The sequence below is a fragment of the Salvia hispanica genome, chromosome 6, assembly GCF_029641045.1.
Source record: "Salvia hispanica isolate PSC_SH4W2 chromosome 6, Shi_PSC_v1, whole genome shotgun sequence".
Classification (NCBI taxonomy): domain Eukaryota; kingdom Viridiplantae; phylum Streptophyta; class Magnoliopsida; order Lamiales; family Lamiaceae; genus Salvia; species Salvia hispanica.
The window spans coordinates 11,705,446-11,730,390 of NC_142697.1; the positions used below are offsets into that span (position 1 = coordinate 11,705,446).

At 37.9% G+C, this 24,945-nt stretch overlaps 3 protein-coding genes across 3 annotated transcripts; 1 reads left to right on the forward strand and 2 right to left on the reverse strand.

Moving 5' to 3' along the window:
* Nucleotides 1–3,339: 3,339 nt before the first annotated feature.
* On the reverse strand, nucleotides 3,340–5,140 carry LOC148923229 (UDP-glycosyltransferase 73C4-like). The gene has a single exon (XM_089059901.1). The coding sequence runs from the start codon at nucleotides 4,916–4,918 to the stop codon at nucleotides 3,404–3,406; it is 1,515 nt and encodes a 504-aa protein (XP_088916027.1). The 5' UTR covers nucleotides 4,919–5,140; the 3' UTR covers nucleotides 3,340–3,403.
* Nucleotides 5,141–19,235: 14,095 nt separating this feature from the next.
* LOC125203569 (expansin-A11-like) lies at nucleotides 19,236–20,694 on the forward strand. Its single transcript, XM_048101950.2, has 3 exons — nucleotides 19,236–19,479; nucleotides 19,543–19,849; nucleotides 20,142–20,694. Exons 1-3 carry the CDS (start codon nucleotides 19,284–19,286, stop codon nucleotides 20,446–20,448), a joined length of 810 nt encoding a protein of 269 aa, XP_047957907.1. The 5' UTR covers nucleotides 19,236–19,283; the 3' UTR covers nucleotides 20,449–20,694.
* A 1,735-nt stretch (nucleotides 20,695–22,429) lies between these two features.
* LOC125203497 (uncharacterized) lies at nucleotides 22,430–24,931 on the reverse strand. The gene is made up of 7 exons (XM_048101849.2): nucleotides 24,755–24,931; nucleotides 24,513–24,682; nucleotides 24,017–24,093; nucleotides 23,670–23,735; nucleotides 23,461–23,535; nucleotides 23,298–23,372; nucleotides 22,430–23,134 (listed from the first exon to the last, which is right to left on the reverse strand). Exons 1-7 carry the CDS (start codon nucleotides 24,904–24,906, stop codon nucleotides 22,748–22,750), a joined length of 1,002 nt encoding a protein of 333 aa, XP_047957806.1. The 5' UTR covers nucleotides 24,907–24,931; the 3' UTR covers nucleotides 22,430–22,747.
* Between the last annotated feature and the right edge of the window lie 14 nt (nucleotides 24,932–24,945).

Here is a 24,945-nt window from a genome sequence, read left to right on the forward strand (position 1 = left end):
AAATTAAAATAAAAAACGGTAATATTACCGTTGAACGGTAATATTTTTAATTTTAATTTTTATTATTATTTTTTTTTATATTCTATATATACTCTTCTCCATTCTCCATTTTACACACAAACACACATTTATTCTCTCATCTCTCTTTCTTTCCTCTCCAATCACTTCTATAAAATCATTCCTTTATTTTTTTCTTCTCCCAAATTTAATCAATTATGGATCCATTTGAGCAAATGCGTCGAATAATGGAAGAATCGCTAGAAGCAGATCGACGTAGGGAGGAGGAAGCCGCCACGCCTCCTAGGCAACGCCGGACATACATCCACCGTAACCGGGAGGAAGCCGCCGCAAGGTTGGAACGTGATTACTTCAGTCCGAACCCGGTGTGGGGAGATATCTACTTCCGTCGCCGTTTCCGTATGTCACGCCCGCTATTTTTGCATATCGCGAACACATTGGCGGCACGGGAAGAGTTCTTCAGAGAAGGGTTCGACGCTGTTGGCCGTCCTAGCCACACGACGCTCCAGAAATGTACTGCGGCGATCCGTCAGCTTGCTACTGGACAAACGGCGGATGCGTTCGACGAATACCTGCACGTCAGAGAATCCACTGGGCGACTTTGTTTGTTGAACTTCTGCAAAGGCGTCCGGGCAGCCTTCACCGCCGAATTTCTGAAGAAGCCAACCACCGCAGATTGTCAGTTTCTGCTCCGTCTTCACGAACAAGTGCACGGATTCCCCGGGATGCTCGGGAGTGTCGATTGCATGCATTGGCAATGGAAGAATTGCCCTGTGGCGTTGAAGGGGTCATACACGAGCGGCCACAAAGGCACCCACCCCACCGTTATACTCGAGGCCGTCGCCGACTACCGGCTATGGATTTGGCATGCGTATTTCGGGGTCCCCGGCTCGAACAACGACATCAACGTGCTCAACAACTCCGACCTCTTCGCTGAAGTTCTGAATGGTAAAGCGCCGGCCATCAACTTCGTCGCTAACAATCGCCAGTATAAAATGGGGTACTATCTTGCCGACGGCATCTATCCGAAGTGGCCAACCTTCGTGAAGACGTTCAACAGGCCTACGGACGAAAAGCAGTCTCTTTTTGCGCAGAAGCAAGAGTCTGCTCGCAAGGATGTGGAGAGAGCGTTCGGGGTTCTCCAAGCTCGATGGAACATTATCAAAGCCCCGGCTCGACAGTGGTTTATAGAGAATATGGTCGACATCATGTATACGTGCATAATCTTGCACAACATGATTGTCGCCGACGAAGGACCTGAGGCGGGAAATTGGTTCGACCCTGAAACCCCGGGAAGCTCAACCGCAAGTAGTCCGCCTCGAACGGGAGTGCATCCGTCTTTGCAAGAGCAGTTGTCTATTCGGGTAAGGACACGTGATTCTACCGCCCACGCCCAACTCCAGGAGGATCTAATGGAGCACATTTGGGCAAAATTTGGCAACCATTAGATGATCGTCAGTAGAGAACTCCTTCTTCTGCTTCTTTGCCTCCATTTTTTTTTATTTGAGTTTAAGTGTGCAATTTGTAATTTCTAGTTTTTAATTATGTCTTTTTTATTTTTTTATGTATTTTAAATTGTAATTTTATTTTATTTATAATGAAGTGTGTTTTTTATTAATGGAATTTGTTGGAATTAAAAATAAAAAATGAAATTGAATGAATAGTTAAGAGATGGATAAGAGATGGTTAAGAGATGGAGGGTTGCAGGTGTTGTCTCTTAGTTAAGAGATGAGCTGAAAAGTACAGTGGGCCCATGAATAGTGAAGAGATGAGACGGTTAAGAGACGGATAAGAGATAGCGTTGCGGATGGCCTTTAATACCTACACTCACCTTCTCTCTCTCTAATTAAACACTTTAACCAATAACTCCTAAAATCTCGTGCCGGCTAAGCAATGTGTCATTTTAGCCGGGACAGAGGGAGTAGTACACTATAGGAATAGGAATACCGGGTCCCACATCGAAGAGGAGAGGTAGATTCATAGCTTGGAACTAATATAAATAAAGCACAGTTGCCAATTAAAATTAAAATAAAAGTTAAAAGCTTTGAACCGGTCTAACCGATCACTGGTTTCCGGTCGAATCGGGCGGCTTAAGCGGTTCAAAACGGCCTAATAGTAGAACGGTTTTAACGTCCAAACTGGACTGGACTAGGCGCCGGTTCGTGACCGAACCGGTCCATTCCGGTTTTTAAAACACTGGTATCAAGTCTTGGCTTCTTTTACTGTTTGCTTCGATTTTTTAATGATTGAGATTCTTTTACGTCCCCAATATATTTATTGATACTACGTGTCAAAGTCTCTGGATTTGCATAGGCCATCCACAACGCAGGTTAAAAAATCGGACTCGTCTCGGCGAGATGGGTTGTGCATGTTGGGGAGACGTGTTGCGGGCATCTCCTCCCACTGAGACTCCCAAGGTGAAGATCTTCTGGCAGCATGACTTTCCCAAATATAACCGTTATATTACCCTTTTTTGCTTATTTATTTATTTATATTTTTTTCTCTCACAAACATTCTAAAATCGATTATAAATACTCTATTCATTACATTACTTTTTTTAACCAAAAAAAAACTCTCTCACACACATCTTTCATTCCCAATTGTAAAAAAATGTCCGGTGGAGAACTGGAAAAGGTTTCATATAAATCTCAAAATTTCGGATGTCTTTCTCCGGATTATCCAACTCTTGACATCCAAGGCTTGTCGACACCTTAATTGCATTTTTAAATAAATAAAAAATGTAATGAGACCAATAAATAGTTAATGAAACGTATGGTGGGTAGTGATTGTTATCTTTTGAGTAAGAAATGTACTAAAATACTCTCTCGGTCTTATAAAAGTCACACATTATTATTTTAGTTCGTCCCATAATAAGAGTCATACTTTCTTTTTACCAAATGTTAGTATGATTCACATTCCACTAATTCACGTCACTAACATTTAATTATAAAATCAATATAAAAAAGTGGATCTCATATTTCACTAACGGTTCCAATCCACCATTTTTTACATTTTTTAAAATTCATGCCCACAATAAGAATGACTCCTATTATGGAACCAAGGGAGTAAGATCTATTAATAGTTAAAAGGAAGGGATGAGATCTATTGATGGCATTATGTAAAAACTAAAAACCATAATTGCATAGCTTCTGTAAAACAAAAATTCCATTGAAGATCGAATGAGATGAGATGGTTTGAAGATTGAAACCTAACGAAACTAAAGTTATCATGATAGACTCATCCTAGGAGACTCTAGAGCAGATGAAACGACAGTGATATTATTGCACCACGTAAAAAAAACAAACTAGTCTCTCAAGGGAATTCCCAAAAAAAAAGGAATTTGAATGAGCAAAACAAATTACATCATCGGAAGTTCGAGTTTGTTCTAGTTGACTGGGGTACAAATTAGAGTAGAAATTTCATCTAATTTATTAGCATCAGGAGATTTATCAGCATAGCTGGCCTTGAGCAGCACCATATCTTGTATAAGCTCCGTCATGCTAACCTGAGACGACCCTCCTTCCTCCACAGCCCTCTTCGCCGCCTTTGCGAGCCTCCGAGCCCTCTCTCTCCTCTCCGCCCCCTCCACCCCTCCATCCATCAGCTCCTCAACCGCCCTCTTCACATCATCCCTCTTCACCTGTGCCTCACCACTCTCGTCCATTCCCAACAGCAACGGCACCTCCACCCCAACTCTCACCCCCGTCTTGATCACCCCCACGATGAACTTCTCGTTGCAGAACTGCTCCGCGAACACGGGCCACGTGATCATCCCCACGCCCGCGCTCACCCCCTCCAGCGTCGAGTTCCACCCACAGTGCGTCACGAACCCCCCCGTTGCCCGGTGCGACAGTATCAGCACCTGCGGCGCCCACCCCCGGATCAAAAGCCCCCTCCCTCCCACCCGCTCCTCGAATTTCTCCTCCGACAGCCACGACTCGAACGCCTCAGAGGCGTTCCTTATCACCCACACGAAGGGGCGGTTGGTGGCCTCCAGGCCGTGTCCCATCTCCATGAGCTGCGCGTCGCCCACGCGCGATATGCTCCCGAGGCAGACGTAGATGACAGATCCCGGCGCGTGGGAATCCAGCCATTTTAAGCACTCGTGCCCTTCAATTGCGGCCGTGTTTCCTCGCTCTGCCTTGTCGGATTCATCCACGTTGCAGAGCGAAACCGGTCCAATGGGCCACACCTTTTTCGATTTGAGATTAGCGTATTTGTTGATGTATTCACTCTCCAGCTCCTGGAATGTGTTGGCCACCGTTCCGGCCGCATTTTCCTCGGAGTTGAAGATCTGCTTCCGGATCTGGAGCCATTCCGGATCCAATTCCGCAACTGAACCCCTGGCCTGGATTTTAGTGATCTCGATCCGGTGTGGCAATCCAGGCACCACGAAATATTCTCTATCTGAAGCTATACCTTCTAAAAACGAAGAGTTTTCTAACAAGTTTACGCAGGAGAGGGAGAAGCAGCTGGTGCCATGGAAGACGAGGCGAGGGATTCCGAGCTGCGTGGCGACATCGGTGGCCCAGGGAAAGCACATGTCGGCTACCAAGCAAGTGGGATTAAGTCGGACGAGAAAATCCTGGACCTGGTCCCGCAGCATGGCGGTGGCCTTGAAGAAGTTCATCACGTGGTCCTTGGACGGCAGCATGTCGAAATGCTCACAGCCCTCGGGCAGCCCAGCCTCCGCGCAGGGCAGCCTGAGGTGGAACACGCGGATGCTCAGCCCAGAGGCGATGGCGCGGTCCACCACTTTCTTAACTCGTCCCCCGTTCTTTGGGGTCACGAGAATTGAGATGGTGACGCCGCGCTTGGCCAGCATCTTGGCGATGTCGACTGCGGGAATAAGGTGGCCTTGCGCCATGAAGGGGAACATCACGAAATGTGGCGATTCCATTGTAGAGATAGTGTATGGTTTTGGTTTGTGGTTTGTAATGTGGAATTGGGGGGATAAATAATGGAGGCTTGGAAGGTTCTAATTTGGAAGTGTGTGTGATGATGTAAGAGATTACATTAGCAGATTCCAGGATTATTATTGGATTTGTGGTATCAGATCAGATATGTGGATCAACATTAGCAAGAAACAGATGCGTTGATGCAGCTACATACCTGCAGTTACAGTCGTACTCATTTGTTTTCTGTCAAAATCATATAGAAGAGAATTTGGATGGGAGCTTCTTACTACTGCAAAGCTTATCTCTCTCGAACTCTAGATGTGGTCTACATTTACATAACTTCTTATGCTTTATCCACAAAATAATTACTGGAGTGGAGTACTTTTTTATATGGGTTTTTTACATAAAAGTCGAATCTTGTGTGATTGAAGCATAAGTGACGTGGATTATTCAAAAATCGAAATAGATTTGCTTAAAAAAGTAAAATACATTTAAATAAAATAATCCTATTTGAAGTTCAATGACAATTGAGGAATGCGAATTTTTGGGATTAGAAATAAACTAAACTAAACAAATAAACCATGAATAAATCCAAGCGACCATGGTTAGGCATTGCATTAATTGTTTTGTAATGACCTTCTTATGAGCTAGTATCACCTCACAATATATATAAATCCATTAAATTAGTTCATGAAATAATTTATTAGAAATCTCCAAAATCTAACGTCCTTGGCCTAACTTTAATCATTGTGCCACCCCATTCATCTACAATATTATCAGTTGTCACTCATTTGTGATTCGCAATATTATATTCGATGGGATTTACCCTAACATATTCAGCATTAGTTGACGGCCGTCTGTCTCCAAAAAAAATAAAATCATGCATACTGAAAGCGCAAATTTAGAGTGTTAGGTTTTCAACTACTCAGGACAATATCTAGATGCTGTTGTATTGTTGGACCTTTGCCTAAAAATCTCAACCCTCTTCTGTTGGATAGTATTAGAAAGTAAATGATCGATCCATAGGAATGGAATGAAGCGAAGTGCAATTGTGAAGACATCTTGGAGGGATTAGTTAGCTACCACGCTTTTAGGGTTGAACTTAAACTAGGCGTAAAATGGGATGAACCTATACTATCCTGGCTAGTAGGCCGCAAGCTATCCATCCTGTATTGTCACGCACTCAAATTAAGATGCATATATGAATTAAGGTGTGAGTGTGCATGTGGAACGCTTCTAGAAGATGCTTACTAAAAATGGTGAGACACCATAAAAAGATAATCAACGACGTGCTGGCTAACTAACTACCTACATGCGCAAAAAAAGCTGAAAAGATGAAAGCACAAAAAGCGAAATGGTGGCGACAAGCACACAATGGTCTCCATTTAAGATAGCTAGGTTATCGTCGTCACCAAGTAACACGAAAATGCATAGACTCAACTCCATGGACGAAGACTCAAAATATACATCGCAACCTCAGATCTGGACTTTGATTTGTAAAATCAAACAACTAATCATGCTGAACTCAACAATTATGCTCACTGGCTGACATGTAGTGTAAAGATTGTAAAATCAAATAGATCTCATGCATTCTGACAAATCTAGCCTACTAAACGAGAATGAAATCCCTAGATCTACTAACTCAAACGATTTCTCAGGAAAATGAAAGAATCAAAAGTTAATCTTCAAATCTAGCAACTAGGGAGACGATAAAGCAATCGAGATGAACAATCATGCATAATAAAACTAAAAGATTTCATTGAAACCACAATCCAAAACATATTATTCAATATTTGGTTGTAGCTGAGGTCTCCTTCAAAATTCTAACGAAGATAGAAAAGTTAAACTAGAAATGCAAGATAAAACAAGAAAAAGTTGTTGCGGAATCCGATGGAACTTTTGACTGAGCAGCTGGCTGGAACGGCAGTAACACTCCTTCAGCAGGTGGCTGAAGGAAGGTAGGTGAATGGTGGATCTGACTAAGGAATGAGCACGGAGAGGGCAGCGTTAGCCTCCAAAGGCGTGTGGAACTTGTAACCGAGAGCCCTTCCCTCTTCTTGTGATCTTCTATTCATAGGACGACTTCCTATGATATTTAGGGCTCCTGTCCTCATGAAATGACATCCTTGCCCTTTTCAAGAGTTTATCATTTTCAAGAAGTTTCCTTCTTTCTCCAATTCAAGCTAGATAGCTTGCATTCTGACCAGTATAGCACCATTTTAGCATTTCCTTCACCCGAACTCCTTTTGACCTCTTTTCTCCTTACTTGCACCTGATCCTGCACACTTCAGTAACTAATCTGTTTATATTATCCGTTTAAACATGGCAAACTGACTAGTAACCAAGGCACTAAAGAGACTCATCACATACAAGATTAGCATATGATTGTAGATTGTTCCTTACGATAGTCTAAGTATGTAATCTAGCTTTCAAAGATGTCGAATCAAGGAAACAATTCATATGCTATTTTGAGTATTCAATAAATAATCACTTTCTTCTTCACTATGCTTTCTTGTGTTTTCTTTCATGGTATCAGAGCAAGATCTTTTTGATATTGAATCTAGGGACCTATCTTTGCTTTTGCTTTCTAGCTTGTAACGGCGGAATCATACGATTCAAACTCCAACTCAATCTCTTTTTCCGCTTTGCCTATTTTTTAACAACTCCCACCAATATCAGGGAAGTTGACAGATGCGAACTACCTTATGTGGCATCAATAGGTAGAAGTAGCCGTTTGGGGTTATGGATTGGAAGGATTTCCCACTGGAGATGCAGTTCCACCACCCCAAATGGTGTCAAATCCAGTTCAAAGTGCAGCAGTACCAAATCCAGCTTTCATTACCTGGCAAAGACAAGACCGGTGGGTGGCTGGATGACGGTAAGGCTGAGATCTGCGAAGGACATATGGAGAGCTTTAGAGACTAACCTTGCAAGTAGATCCACAACAAAGGTCATGCAATACGATAACAAATGCAGAATCAGAAACACCTCAAGATCTGAGCCTTGGACAATAGCAGATGTTTGTGCATTTCTTCTCAGTTTTGAGTTAAGAATGAAAGCAACTAGAGCTCATGCCACTAGTGTTAAAGGTTCACAACCCTCACTCAATCTCCTGCAACAATCTGGTCAGAAAAAGGATGTTGCTCCCAAGAACAACAAATTTGAAAACAAGCTAGTAGAAGTGTCTACATCAATATAAGTATAGAGTATACTGGAGGCAAGAACCTAGAGAGACAGTAGCTATAGCACACATAGGAAAATCTATAATTCAGCCCCACTCTTCAAAATTTTCGAGAATATTACATCTTAAAAATCTCCTACATTTGCCTAACATCCATAGGAATCTCCTCAGTGTTTCTCAGTTTGCGAAAGACAATGCAGTGCTTTTGGAATTTCACCCTTTATTCTGTTTTGTTAAGGATTTGCACACCAAGAAAATCGTGCTCAGACGGGCACTTGAAAAAATGCCTCTATCACTTCTTAGTAGATCATTATGCAATCATAGGAAGCTCTAGCTCCAGTAATTGCAGCCTCTCATCCATTCCAGAAAATCCTGTAGCTCATGTTGGGGATTGGCGCAGTGGAAATTGCAAATTAAATAAATCCATAAAAGAATCTATTTAGGAGATTATGTGGATCGATTCAATTTCATGCTTGAACGTGTAGAGAAATATTATTGCACAATTAATCACATAATTTAGAATTAAATTATGATGTTGAATACTTACAATTATGATTCTCCGAGGAATCGAAGTGCTACTTCTCCACGTGTAGATCTTGAACCTTGATAGTGATTGCAAGACCAAGGATCTTCTAACCTATGACCTAACTCTAGATCTAAATTTCTTGTGGGAGGGGTCTCTTAGAAATTATAAGGATCTTGAAGGAGAAGACAAGAATGCGAAGAACACACAAAAGAAGAATTTCAAATTCCTCTATGAGAAAGAGGGCCGAAAATGGCTAGGGTTTCACCTCTTGTGTTGTGTATGTGTCTCCTCTCCCTTCATTCTTATTTATAGAGTTTGTGATGGGCTAGGTCAGGGATCTATGGGGCTTGGATTGGGCCTCCCCTATTGGACCTTCTTTACTAATTAAATTATAACCTATAATTCAATATAAGGCCAATGGAATATTTCTTGTGCCACTATCGAAGAAATACTGACAGCCCATCCAATCCGTGATTACAAGCAATCCGGGTTAACCTCTTTAATGTATTATTTCTCGTGTTTAAGACTTTCTATATCCATTAATTAATTTGTAGTCTACTATGGACTTTAAATTAATTACTCCCTCTGTTCCACTTTAGATGTCCCGCTTGAGTTCGACACGAGTTTTAAGAAATATAAAGGAAAGTTGGTGATAAAAGATAGTGGAATGCGGGTCCTACTTTTATATATTAGTTTTATAATATAATGTGAGCGGAAAAAGGTGAGTGGAATGTGGGGCCTTTTACCAATTATGGAATATTCCAACCGGGACTCCTAAAATGGGACACCCAAAAATGGTAAACCGAGACTCCTAAAGTGGGACGGGGGGAACAATATTTTATTTTCAAGAGTTTGTCTAGTACGAGATGTATATTAAAATAATATACTTTGCTTTTCTAATTATTCTTGGACTAAATCCAAACCGGCCGGGTTTCCGAATAATAGAACTTCTCTCGAACACCTCTTGGGGATATAGTCAAACCGTGCAGGCACACGATTCAATGTAATAATAAAACTGACAATATACTAGTTATATATTACTACTACCCACGATATCAGGAATATTGGGTTGCGAAAAACCCGCACCTATTGATAAGTCAAAACAACGTATGATTAAATAACGTATTTCCTATATTATTACAAAGATTAAGAAATATTAAATCTCCAAGACATCGTCTTTCAGTAGATAGCAATAAAAACGTGTCTATACTTTAGATCCTTTCAATGCTATACCATACCAGTGTCACTAGTCATTCTCAAGGTAAAGACGATTTTCGAATGGACACTGCAACCTTTCACGATAGGTGGCCAAAGCCTATCTAGGTTGTGAAAAAAGTTTTACTTCTACAAGGTTCTGGCTGGGCCACCTACTGTGATGACCTGTTCCACGACCCAACCTTCAATGTAGAAGACTTAGACTGATTTTACTTTCCGGCGTTTTAATTATATAATTACATATATAATTAAAGACAGTCAATACCCATCAAAGTAAAATACACAGCATGAAGAAAACATTTATTATTCTCATTAAATACGAAGAGTTTACAATATACAAGAAATTTATAAAATTTATAATAGACTCGGAAAATGGTTTTTAGTATATATGTTCCAACAGTTCAGTGGCTAGTTTAGCTAGGGGTAGGTAGGTACGGTATACCTCACCGAAACCATCATACCGTAAATTCGGTATACGAAAAAATCATACATATACCTTACCAAAATTTTTGGTATATCGAACTTCGGTATATCTTATTTTTGGTATGGCGAAATTCCATGCCGATATCGTACCTCGGTTTTGGTATGTCGTATTGAAGTTCGGTATACCGTACTTTTTCGGTATACCTGACTTTCAAAATCAATGAAAATAGATAGTTTCAATTTTTATACAAATATTATTTATATTTTATAATTTAAAATATATACTCCCTCCGTCCCCAAAGAATATGCACTTTGGGTTCAGAACGGGTTTTAATTCAAAATTGGTAAAGTAAGAGAGATGTAAGAGAAAAGTAATTAAAGTATTGTTAGTTGGGAATGAGTCTCACCTTATTAGAGAGAAAAGAGTTTCCAAAATTTAAAAGTGCATATTTTTGTGGGACGGCCTAAAAAGGAAAGAGGACATATTTTGTGGGATGGAGGGAGTATTAAATATATTTTATTCATAATTATATTTATATTTCATAATAGATTTTATAGTTTATATTTCATACTATATTTTACGGTATATACCTTAATTTACGGTATATACCAAATTTCGGTATGCAGCGGTATACCGTGGTATATGAAAATTCATACCGTTACCTTACCGAATGATATACCAAAATCATTTGATAATGTATCATACCGTACCGAAAATCACGGTATACAGGAATTTGGCATTTTTTGATATTTTTTCGGTATGATAAGATCAGTATTTCGGTATTCCGATATTTTCCCCACCCTAATATTATACTAGTATATAGGACTATATAGGGTTGTGATCAATTGAGATTATTTAGGCTAATTGAGAAATGAGATGTAATATCAGCCACTCATTTCTATTAAATGAGTGGTCCAGATTTTGCCACACAATAAATATTATTAGATTAATTTAATATGAAAGGGTATAAGGGTCTTTTCGCGTTTTAATTTAGGGTTCTTCATCATATTTCATCTTTGATCGGCGATTTTGGTGAGAATTTCATGATTCAATCCTATCATTGATTGAATCTATTTTAACGATTTATGATTCAATTGATTCGCAAAATTAGGCTCAGCCGGTTTCAACGATTTCAACGATAGCAGATTTGTGATTCAATTTTCGAAAAATAGACGACCAGTTTGACTGATTTCTGTGTTGATTTTGAAGTTTTTTGGTCGATTTTTCCGACTTTGATTCTGTTTTTATGTTCTATTTGTTTATCTCCAGTCGAATTTGTTCCTAATCAATTTTTTCTTTTTTTGATTTTCTCATCTCTAGGTTCGATTTCAGATCGTAATCAACCGCTAAGTGTTCTTTGATGGATTCTTCATCTTATTCCGAGTCTACGTCGACGAATGGTGGAGGTAGTCTGATTTGATTTTCGTTAACATGAATTTTTTGTGTTATGTTGGTGATTTATGCTCTGTTGACATGATTTGAAAATCTGTTGACATGATTTATGTTACTTGGTAAATATTCTATGTTGTTGTTATGCTCTTTGTGGACAATTGCTTTGATTAACATTATTTTGTTGTTTTATGTTGGTGATTTATGCTCTGTTGACATGATTTATGTGTACTTGTTAAATATTCTGTTGACATCGTGTGTTTGAATTGGTGTATTCTAATTAAACTGGACATTTTGATCCTGGTAATTTGAAGCATGTTCTGATATTTTGCCTTACATAACTTATAACAATTGTCTAAGAATTTTACAAGAGTGGAGCCACCTCTTTAGATATAACTATAGGGGTAATTTTCTGTTTTAATTGAAGCTACTTGAGAAATCAGCTCATTAATTCTTGACCGAGGAAGTAAACGTTAGTCTAAGTGGATCAATGTTTTGTTGGATTTTCTTGAATGTAAAAGTCCATAATATAACCATGATGAGAGTCCTTAATTTGACATAAAAAAATTGGTTAGTTATTGGCTAAGCAAATGATCACAAGGCCTGATAAGGTTAAGAATCATGGCTGAGTTTGGAATCCATGGATACTTTAGGTACAGACTGTTTAACCCTTTTTTCTTAATCAGTTCTGAGCTTTCAAGGGAGAAGTATGGGTTATGAGCTCTTTGTTGACATTCTGTTTCATTAACATTATTTTGTTGTGTTATGTTGTTGATTTATGCTCTGTTGACATGACTTGAAAATCTGTTGACATGATTTATGTTTCTTGGTAAATATTCTGTGTTGTTGCTATGCTCTTTGTTGTCATTCTGTTTCATTAACATTATTTTGTTGTGTTATATTGTTGATTTATGCTCTGTTGACATGACTTGAAAAATCTGTTGACATGATTTATGTTCCTTGGTAAATATTCTGTGTTCTAGGGTCTGTTATTCCAATTTGCAAGCCTATTCCATAATTACACCTCTTAATTACACTCTCTTCTTAATTACACTCTCTTCTTTTCATTCTGGAGGATACTACTTCATTATTGAAGCCTATTCACAGTTGTAAATTTGTTGGTCCTTAACTCACAGGAAGTGGAACTAAAAAAAAAAAGCAATTATGGTGCAGACTTGGCAGGGATAACATGTTATGTTAATTCACAACTGCCCATGCTCCAGATGTGGTTAGTACAAAAGGAGGTGCAAGTGACTAGAAAAGCAGGATTAAGTCAAGCATAGAGAAAGCAATTGAAAAAGCAAATAAACCTCATAGGCGTTGTGGAAAGTGTCATAAACTTACTGATCATAATGCAAGAAGCTGTGGCAGAAAGTAGACATGATTGTTTTTTTTTTTAATAGTCAGAGTTATTTTTAAGTTGTTGACATAGATTATAAATTATTGACATTTTCTCATTAGTTGTTTATATCTTATTTTACTCTCTATTGACATCTATTTTTGATTCTGTTTTTTTTATTTTAAGATTTGTTTTCTGAGTTGTAAACTTTTATACAAGGTGTTGACATTTGGTTATAAGTTGTTGACATTTCAATATAAGTTGGACCTGCCTTGCTTTCATGCTCCTTCATGTTTTAAAGGTGCACATGTCAACAACTTAAAAATTATGTCAATTGTATATACTGGTCATGTCAACAAGTAATATAATTATGTCAACTATGGTGCACATCGTGTCAACGGCACATACCAGTCATGTCAACTACGCTACGTGTCAACTACACGTACAAGTCATGTCAATTATGTTACAAGCCATGTCAACTAAACGTACTAGCCATGTCAACAACTAATATAATTATGTCAACTATGGTGCACATCGTGTCAACGGCATATACTAGTTGACAAGCCATGTCAACTACACGTACAAGCCATGTCAACTATACATAGAAAACATGTTAATATCAGTATTACAATTATATCAACTATGGTGCATATCATGTCAACGGTACATAAAATTCATGTCAACTACTCGTTAGAGCCGTGTCAACTACACCTACAAGCATGTCAACTATATTACATAGTATTTTAACTACACATAGAATCATGTCAACAAAAATTATAAGCCATGTCAACTACGTATAGACCCATGTCAACTACGTTACATACAATGTCAATTACGCACAAAATCATTTCAACAACAATTATAAGTCATGTCAACTATGCACAGAACTATGTCAACAATAATTATATCAACTATGGTGCATATCTTGTCAACTGTACATGAAAGTCATGTCAATTACACGTTAAAGCCTTGTCAGATATATTACATACTATGTTAACCACACATAGAACCACGTCACCAAAAATTATATCTCATGTCAACAACAATTATAAGTCATGTCAACTACGCACAGAACTATGTCAACAATAAGTATAAGTCATGTCAACAACAATTATAAGTCATGTGAATAACAATTATATCAACTATGTTTCATATAGTGTCAACAGTACATAAAAGTCATGTCAATTACACGTTATAGTCATGTTAACTATATTATTTACTATTTTAAGTACGTATAGAACCATGTCAACAACAATTATGAGTCATGTCAATAACAATTATAAGTCATGTCAACAATAATAATAAGTCATGTGAATCATAATAAAATTAACAGAAAATATACATTCATTCAAAAGTAAGAAACCACAATAGTAGTTGTTTTGAAATCCATCCCAAAACAAGAAAGTTAACAACATTAGCATAAAGTTGCTAATTTCACAAGTCAGAATGCAAAATAATCATTTTAAATTCAATCAAAAAAATAAGTTAACATCAAACATTAAAATCAGTTTTTGTTCACTTCCCCTTTCTACAACTAAACAATTTCTTGTATTTGTTGTTTAACTTAAGCAGTTTGTCCATGTTTGCTTCCATCCAATCATGAGCAAATTGTAACATTGGCGATCTCTGGTTATTGTAAATTGATGCAATCATCGTGCAGCAATATCTTCCCCAGAGTACTTGGATAATCTTCAGACTACGCGTAGAGAAGCCGATATCCCAATCACTGCCATTTTTCCCAACATAGGTCTCCATGTGCCTCATCAAATAGACACCGCAGTCCTTTATGTTTGTGGTTGTCGCCCATTCTAAATTCAGAAAGTTGAATGAAGACTTGTTTATATTTTCCGAAAGATCTAGCAATTTCTTCTCTATGAAGTATGCTTCAAACATATCTTTCTGTAAAATATATAAATAACTAAATTAAACTACACATACAAAGTATTTCAACACAATGTAGAGAATATGTCTATAACATAGATAAAAGCATACCATTAAGCCAATATCAATGTCATAATTCTTCAACGGATCTGTATCTTTAGCTGGCTTCATATTATCTATGATGTCAATGATGTTTTTCTTCATCTAATATACTACAAGGTAGTAATGGTTATCTGCACAAACTGGGAAGAAGACCTGTATGACATGAAAGATAAAATTATATTCATAGAATACTTGTTCATATTCTAACATAGATATTATTGTTAGATCTTATTACCAAATCAATTTTTCTCCAGTTGAAATCTGGTCTTCTTTCAACCTCATTATCTATCTGAGCTCTTTGCTGTCAAAGCATCCCAATTTTCCTGCCGATTTGTTACATTGAAGTTCTGCATTTAACATGTTTGGTTAGGGAGACATCTGACTCAAACAGTTTACATATAATTTAAGATTACTTACACATGGAGATGTACTCATAAAAAAGCGTGAAAGTAATGTTGTTGGCCTTTCATTTTCTTTGTTGTTCAGGTGTGAAGCCCATGCGTTAATTACACCCACATTAATTTCTACATGGGGCTTAAGTGATAAAAACAATTCATTGGTCGCCCAAGTAAAATCATCTTCATAAACGCATGCATTTCTGAAATGAAGTTATACAAATTACATATGAACAATATTCATAAAGTATGTTTACTGCATAGAAAACTAAAAATACTTTTATGATCAAAGAAATAATTAAATAATGCATACTCATCTGTTCCTTCTGTTTCTAGTATGTAGTAGTAAACAGTTCTTTCATAAGTTTCCAGGTATGTTTTTGTATCTACAGGTCTTATGTCAACTGGAGAGCCTAGGAATGGGTCGGAATGCGTTTTATCATCATACCTTTTTACACTAGCTTTTGGCAGTGGAATCGCAGAGAATGGAACAACAGTCTTCTGTCAGTGCAAATAAAATTCATGTTAGTTTCAATTAAAAATCATGTCAACTATATATACTAGTCATGTCAACAACTAGTATAATTATGTCAAGTATGGTGCATATCATGTCAACAGCACATACGATTTATGTAAATTACGGTACATACTATGTCTGCTAGACACAGAACCATGTCAACAGTAAATAAAATTAATGTCAACAACAATTATAAGACATGTCAACTACACGCATAAATCATGTCAATAACAATTATAACCAAATCTAAACCACACTTTCAAGCAATTTTAACAACAATTCAGTCATTTTATAAAAACAATATACTATTTAATCTTAGTTTTAGTTACTTTACTTTAACATTATTCTCTTCTTTCTCTTTTCCTTTCTCCTGTTGCTTTGCTTTGTTCATTTCAACATATGCGTCATCCATTGGACCTGCACCTGGTGTTGAGATAGGAGGGGCTGATTCACTATTGTCATCACCCATTGTGTCTTTTTTTGTTCCTTCATCTTCTTTTTCTTCAACAGCCTATTAAATTAGTAATTTATAATTAATATCAAATTAATTCTAAATACAAAAGACGAGATTTGGCTCACCCCTTTAGGATCAGAAACTGGCGATGTAGGGATAATTACTCTGTTTCTTTCTCCTGCCAACTGCTTTTAAATTAGTTTTACAACGTTAGTATCTATATTATAGGAGTAATCTAATGTCAACTCAAAGAAACATATGTAAACAAAATGATGTACTTACTTTATTAACGAGATGTCCGTATCTGAAAGTTGGAAACTCTGTCAAATCTTCAAGTGCTGATTGTTTTCCAGTTATCAAAATTATCAACCTTGTCTTCAAGGAACGTGGACAAATTAACAAACTTTTCATTCACGGATTCAATTGGACTTGTTTGGCTTCCAAGTGCAGATCTAGCCATATCACACATCAATTCGAAAGCAAATTTACTTTTGATGTGTGAGGGAGCTTCTGTAAAGGCCCTGATAAGATTCATCTTCCCATAATTCATCATAAGAATGTTTTTCACTACTTTTTGCAGGAATTCTTTTGGGAGTAGATTCAGGGAAGACTCAACACCATTGTCATCAACATTAGAACTTTTTTTCTTGAGGCAACTCCTCGTCCTCCTCGTCCTCCATCTCCTCTTCCTGTTCCTCGTCCTCATTCTCCACTTCTTGTTCTTCCTCCTCCTCCTGATCCTCTTCCTGCTCATCCTCTTGCTCCAGGTTATGGACATATCTCTTATGGATAAGTCCCAAACCAAATTTTCCTGCATCTATCTCCTCATTTTCTCTATCTTGCAAATGTTGACTTGTCCACCCTTTCATTAAAGGAAGATTGCGAGGAACTGAACGTTTGTCTTTAATAACTCTATCCATGTAGCAGAGCTGCATATACAATTGATTCTAAGCTCCCTCTGATAAAGGACAATCACAAAAATAAAGTTTCGCGAATTCACATGAAGAACAAAATCATTAGCTGGAGTTTTAAAAAAATTCTAACGAAATTCAAATAAACTAGCGCCTGCAGAAACATCTAATTCACGCATTCTACCTCAATCACAACAAGCTAACATAGCATAAACCTAACAATAACTCGATTTCGGCACTGAAATTGAACGAAACACAAATGTCGATCCTAACAGCCATTGAAACAAACATACCCTATGTCAATAGTTGTTGACATACTACTACAGCCATACATTTGTATGTTTTCTACAGCCACTCTAATAAGCATACAATATGTCAATATTATTATGTCAATACCAAGCACAATTAACAGAATTATTTCATTAGATATCAATTGTGTGTATATTACTAAAATTATTTCATTAGATATAACAAGCACAATTAACAGAATTTCAGGCATTAAGTATGCTATGTCATTAACATAGCATACTATGTTGACATAACCTGTTGATTATCTTATAAAGTTTATGGCAAGTATACTCTGTTTACATAAATATGACTATGTCAACTATTATTTAAATAAGCTTTGAATACGTCAATAGCTATTGACATACTACTAAAACCATACATATGTTTTGTACAGCCATCCTAACAGCCATTGAAACAAGCATACCCTATGTCAATAGTTGTTGACATACTACTACAGCCATACATTTGTATGTTTTCTACAGCCACTCTAACAAGCATACAATATGTCAATATTATTATGTCAATACCTATTCAAACAACAATACACTACTGTCAACAGAATATTATTATAGCTATGTCAATAGCTAGTATATAAAATATCAATAATTTTAAAAATTTAAACAAATCTTAACTGGAAGGTGAAGCTTCTTCTCTTCCTTTTCTTACAGCAGCATTTTTCTTTGCAATCTGTTCCGATTCTACCATCGCAAATCAACAAAAAAATTTAGCAAGTATCGAATTCATAAAAAACGAAATCGAGATGTTTTTTAAAACACCAAAATCAAAGCAATATACTTAAAATTTGAATCAATTTCTTAACCTGAAGAAGTAGCTTCATGCGTCGCCGATTTTGACTGCTGTTCCTCAGCTTCAATCGATTTTTCAACCGATTCTTTCCGATTTTCCTCTTCGTTCGTCATTTAGATCAGCGAGATTTTCAATGTTTTCGGTTTGAATTTTGAAAATCAGCGAGTTTTTGCAGATTTTGAAGGATTCGAATTGTATGAAGATCAGCGAGATTTGAGATTTTTGACGAGAGATTTTAGAGAAATTTTAAGAAACTGGTTTGAAATCAGTTTGGATGTTTCACGCTTTTTTAATTTATGAAATTACAATTTTACCCCCTTGTTGACATAATGTTGTATTTGTTGACATTTTGTTTAGCTTGTGGATTAGTGGCTCATATTGCATCTCATTTCCCAATTTAGCTAAATAATCTCAACCTAACAAGACCTGGACTATATATATGTAAATATGTATGAAATATGCGTCATATGCGTACATATTATGTATAACCACCGGCGGAGCCACGGTGGGCCAGGGGTACATATATTTGCCTAACAACTAAGGGGACCTTGAATTGATTCCTCATCTCCGCTCATATTTGAATATTTTTAATTAGCTATTCCCCATCTCTTCATTCTGATTAAATTCATTCTCTACACCTATTTGAATTTTAGTTGTTTTATAATTATAAAGTATGATTTTCATGATTCAAGAATAATAATTAAGTATTCCCTCCGTCCCACCATAAGCAGCGTGTACTAATATAAGCGTGTCCACAATCCAAGGAGAAGCTATATATTTTCATAGGAACATTTGAAATATACCCCGCTATTACGGTGGAATCACACACACCTATAACATATAAAAATAAATACTTGATTCCTCAACTTTTTTATTATCTATTCACAATGTCGATAGCTACCTTACAAGCAATTTTGTCATCAATCATAATATTTTTTATGGTTGCAGCGGCCTACGAGCAACATGCTGAGAGCAAGCCACATGCTAAAAATGAACGTGCCCATGCGCACGCGAAACATAAGCTTGAACACAAAAATCCTCATAGGAATCTTCATCCCGCGCATCAGGCAGAAGATTCTGGACCATGGAAGGATGCTCATGCAACCTTCTATGGCCCACCTGAGGGCACTCTAGGTGATTCTTTTTTCTTTTTTTTTTTTTGAGGTGATACACCTAAAAGATGGATGGTACGTGTAGGCGGAGCATGCGGGTATGAGGATTGTGACAAGAAAACATACGGTCCACACACTACAGCGTTGAGCGAAGCATTGTTCAAGGGTGGGAAGACATGCGGAGCTTGCTACGAGATCAAATGTGGTGAAGGGAAACAAAGCGAATGGTGCAAACCAGGTCAGCCAACGGTGCATGTGACAGCCACCGACCTTTGCCCTGGCGGGGGCGAGGGTTGGTGCAATACTCCTAAGGAGCACTTTGATATGTCCCAACCCGCATTTCTCAAGATCGCCGAGTATAAGGGTGGTATCGTCCCCGTCAAATATCGCAGGTAAGTGAAGATTTGCGTTGGTTGTCATTATTATAACATAGCCATGGGCGGACACACCTGTGCTTAAGGAAGGGCTAAGCCCTTCCCAAACTAATTTTTTCTATTATTTTTAATTTTATAACATTATTGTTCTGTTGGTATTTTGTGTAAAATGAAGTGCAAAAGCCCCTATCAGAACAACAAAATATAGGAATATTATTAATTTATACAAAATTTAGAATATATAACCCCTACTATAACAATTTTCTTTGTCCAATAGCATTGAGTTTAATTAATTGTGTTTGGGTTACAGAGTTACATGCAAGAGAGAGGGCGGAATTCGATTCAAAATAACCGGGCATCAATATTTCAACATGGTCGGAATAACAAACGTAGGTGGCGCTGGTGATATAATAAAGGTAGAGGTGAAAGTGGGAATGCAATGGACGGCATTGAAACACAACTATGGAGACAGATGGGATACCAATGCGGCCCTTGTTGGAAAGAAGCTAACCTTTAGAATCACATTGAGCGACGGCAAAACTATCGTCACAGAGCAAGCTGCCCCACAGGACTGGCAATTTGGCCAGACGTTTCAAGACAATCGCCTCGCCACATGAACACCTTCTTTATGTATACGTACAAAATATGAAACCAATCTTTGTTGATTTATTATTCTAATGATTATCTTATTTTATTTTGAGTAAGTTAGGATTTGATTTCCTATTTCATTTGTTTAGATTTAAGATTTATTTAAGCAGTGATTATTTTATTTGTTTTAGAATTGTATTGAAATAGAACTCTTATATATTCATCTATATATTGTGGGACGACAATGAACAAATTTGTGCCGTGAGGGTTAGGAATTTGTTTCTCTCTTCGTCACGGTTCTTCCTTTTTTTCTGTATCAATTTCAGTTTCAATATTTATTTCAAGATTATATATCCATGGTTTCACTATGTTTCTTATACATCCATAATTTCGAATGCATTCAATGGTTCCGCATTTCCCTCCGTATATTAGTCCCCTTGGAAAAGTAATAATGACTCAAATGAAATGTAAAATACTACTCCCTCCAATCCATAATAGTAGAATCATTTTAACATATTGACACTTTCCGGTAGCAGTGTAGTCATTTCTCTTTTTAAAATAAAATCAAAATTAGAGATAAAAAAGTCAAAATTAGAGGTAAATAGTCAAAATAAACGTCACGACGGGATATGGTGGCGCCATGGTGGCCGCCACGAAAAAACGCCATAAATCGGCATGGTGATGATGTTTCTATTGTCGAACGCCACGCCATAGCACCATATCCCCGCTATATCCGCTATTTGACAACATTGTCAAAAAGGAAAAAAGCAAAGTGGACAATATTTTATGAACATACCAAAATGACAAAAAAGTGGAAAACACTTGGTGGGTTAGAGGAAGTAACTAAATATTTGACAAACTTATTTGCCTTGGCACTGCAATGAAAATAAAAATTCAAATTTAGCAACCCAAATAATTCTAGACCTGCCCAAGGTTTACCGAACCGACGGTTAAAACTGAAACCGTAACCGCCGGTTACGGTTCCGAAGAGAAACCGTGAGAATTTATCCGAACCGAAATCATCGATTTTTGAACTGTGGTTTGGTTCAGGTTCAAAAAATTTCGAACTGACCGTCGGTTCAAAATCAGAACCGTGAAAATCTGCCGGAAAACTGTGAAACCAAGCCGGAACCACAAAAACCGATCGTTTAAAACCGTGAAAAACCGTAAAAAAATCGCCGGTTCAAAACCGAAATCGAAACCGGCGGTTTTAGAACCGGAACCGGAACCATAACCGCGAAACACCCTCGTGGTTCGGTTCCGGTTCGGCAATTTCCGAAACCGGAACCGGCGGTTCCGAACCGTAACCATCAGTTCCGGAACCGTGGGCACCTCTAAATAATTCATATCCAGGATTAATAAGCTGATCAGAAGATTTTGTATGCATCGAAAACTTGAAATCCAGAAGTCCATCTTGTAATAGAACTATAGTACTTTTCTAACATTGAGGCCATAAAAACAAGATATGCAAGCCTTGTACTTGTACAAACAACATTCTGCCATATCCAACATGGGATGAATATGCCAGCAAGAGCAGAGAAACTTCATGTGGATGATGCTATGGAGGCATTTCATGAGGTTTACGATGTGGTCTTATATTTCGGTATCATTGACATCTTGCAAGATTACATTATAACAAAAAAATAGAACATGCCTACAAATCCATGCAATTTGAGTCAGTGAAGATCTCGGATGTTGATCCGACATTTTACTCAAAACGCATCCTGGAATTTATTCAAAAGGTGTTTCCATCAATTGGCGTCTCGGGTTAGATGGCCTGACTGATCTCATTGTCCTTTCGGCCAACGAAGAAATCAAGTTTTCCAATCTTAAACCCAAAAAAAGCTGCCAGTGGAATATATGCTGAAAATTTGTGGATCTTGTATATGATGTATATAATGTACTAATAATTTTGTTCTGTCAACTCTGTAATTTTGTTCTTATATTCTACGAATTTCTTTAGCAAATAAACACTTCAATTTGATGCAATTTCAAATGTGGATAACAAGATTGCAGCAGAATTAGGAATTCATTAACAGTTGAGCACCTTGAAGAAAATCAATATTAAGATGGTAGAATACACTTCGTTTTCAGTAAGGCTAATAGACATCTAACAAAGCCATAAGATCTTGCACTTATACATCATGGACCATATCTATCCTCACTCATGGTTTCTTACAAAAATGATTTAAAGATAAGGGCAAGTCGTCAAACTGCAATCACAATTGTAGCAGAATACCATGCCTTTGTCATATAAACAAAACAACCTTATACCAGAAGATTGCTTGCCATATAATATTACACAGAATGTGTTGCAGATATGATGGTTCAACCCATGTTAGGTGGAGGGGGTTGGTACATCCCATGACCCTGCATTTGCTGCCCCAAGAAACCTTGAGGTGGTGGCATAGGTGGCCTTCCCATTTGTGCACCGTGGGTAAAATTTGCCATAGGACCACTGCCAACAGGAGGAGGAGGTGGGGCAGGCAGATTCCCACCAGGTGGCATAGGTCTTGGTCCATTGGCTAAAGGAGGAGGCATCGAAGTTGGAGGCATAGGAGGATTACCAGTTGGAGGTGGCGGAGGCAGTCCTTGTGGAGGAGGAGGTGGTGGTAAAGGCCTAGGTGGGGCACCAGGAACTGCTGTCCCATTAGCTGCAGGAGCAGGTTGAGGTTTATTTGCCTCTTGTGGCTTTGTCTTAAAGTACAACTGCAACTGCGCATCCAAACATCCCACAAAGACAACGTGTGTAAGGTATAAGATCCTGAAGAGTAAAGATAGCAGCGACGTGCGATCTTCACCAGTTAATCTTGGAGCGGGCTAGAACTGTAGTATCGCTAATACAATGGTACATAATTTCAAAGGAAGTGGCACATACCGTGAACATCTTCGAGTCTGGATCCCAGTGGGAGAAGAATTTGGGAGTTGACTTATCAATCTCTATACTTGGAACCTAAAAGATAAAGATCGAGGGATGAGCTTACCAGTACAAGTAAGTAAATTGCATATATGATGCATTCAGACTGGGAATGGATTATTACCTTGAAAGCTATAATTTCATATGGTTCAGCAGCAAATAACAGGTATTGATATCTTTTATCGAACGGTTGAACTTTCTGCAGATTGCATCGAGAGTAACGTGAGTTTATATAGAAGTGCATTGCTAAAAATAATGTGGGAAGCAAGAGAATCAGTAAGTAATTGTATTCAATATATTATGTATAAAGCTAGCTGCGGTGACGGAAGGTACCTGCTCAAAGGATGACATAAACCGATGCCTTGGCTTTGTATTGTCTTCAATCTCAGGATATTCTATCTGAAATGACCAATACATAAAAATTCTTAATGAAAGTACATTACTTAATTTCTGGCTATTAACGTGAATCAGTAAGAAGCTGAAATTGCTTTCGATTATAAAATGGTATGGGTTTTTATGGCATCCTCCAATGCCCCATGCTAAGGCCAGACTAAGCAGTAACAGAACTAACTGCATACAAGGATGAGCTCATGGTGATAACTGATAAACCCCAATTAGAAGATCAAGCATGACTATTTCGATTTGCATGATAAAACATACAAGAAGAACAAAACGCCTACCTGGAAAAGCAGTGATCTCTGTTTGGTCTCCCCGTCAAATTGCTTGGTCACACGATATCCAGGCCGACCAATTTTAACTGACACAACAAGAAAATATCTTAACTACATGCTACTACAATATATGAAGCTACGATGGTTCACTATCTTAGCAACAAATTCTCTAAATTATAATACATATTCTACAATGTGTGTAAATTATTTTATATCACAGTACACTAACTCATTTTAGTACATTGTTCAATGAAAAAGGTATCTTCATACATAAGTGCATATGAAAATTTCAAATAAAATGGATTATTGCTTCCATACATTCCCAAATTCACGATACAAATAAATTATAAACTAACCCCTCAGAAAATAACTTTCTACAAACTAAAGATTATGCGATGAGGAAAAGAAGGGGGAAAAAAGTTGGCTAGGCGAAATGAGAAACGGCAATTCATCGACAAAGTAAAATGGCAATGGTAAAAAGGAAGCAATTGAATTGATCGATTACCAACTTTCTTCAGATTAACTTTGCGCTTATGGGGTTGCGGCTGAGCTGGAGCTTCTTTTGCTTCACGAGCCGCTCGCTTAGCCAAGTTGGTCTGGTGACGCTTCCCCTGTGTGTGCGCTAAGTAATTCCCCTCATTGTTGTGCAGAGTCAAGCAGAGCTTGCACTCGTAGCTGCAACACTATCACGTCAAAGAAGTCGAAGTAAGGAAGAAATCGCCTACGCCCAAAATTCTAGGGTTTTACCTTCCAAGGTGATTGCGCATGAAATATGGATCTTTAGCCAAATCAATGGTTTCCAGGGCAAGTCGCCGGAGCCGCTCCCGTCGGTCGATGGCCTCATTCTGGGCGGTGGCGGCCCCACCGCTTCCCGGCTTAGAACCCCACTCCCTGTCCATTGCTGAAAATCTGAGTAGAAAGGAAGATGGGAAAGAAAT

Excerpts from the sequence above, each read along its gene's own strand:
- LOC148923229 (XM_089059901.1), bottom strand. The coding sequence starts at position 4,918 with ATGGAATCGCCACATTTCGTGATGTTCCCCTTCATGGCGCAAGGCCAC.
- LOC125203569 (XM_048101950.2), top strand. The coding sequence starts at position 19,284 with ATGGTTGCAGCGGCCTACGAGCAACATGCTGAGAGCAAGCCACATGCT. Across the intron at positions 19,480-19,542 it reads CCCACCTGAGGGCACTCTAG|GCGGAGCATGCGGGTATGAG; the intron begins GTGATTCTTTTT and ends TGGTACGTGTAG. Across the intron at positions 19,850-20,141 it reads GTCCCCGTCAAATATCGCAG|AGTTACATGCAAGAGAGAGG; the intron begins GTAAGTGAAGAT and ends TTTGGGTTACAG.
- LOC125203497 (XM_048101849.2), bottom strand. The coding sequence starts at position 24,906 with ATGGACAGGGAGTGGGGTTCTAAGCCGGGAAGCGGTGGGGCCGCCACC. Across the intron at positions 23,736-24,016 it reads AGAGATCACTGCTTTTCCAG|ATAGAATATCCTGAGATTGA; the intron begins GTAGGCGTTTTG and ends TGGTCATTTCAG. Across the intron at positions 23,373-23,460 it reads ATGAAATTATAGCTTTCAAG|GTTCCAAGTATAGAGATTGA; the intron begins GTAATAATCCAT and ends TTTATCTTTTAG.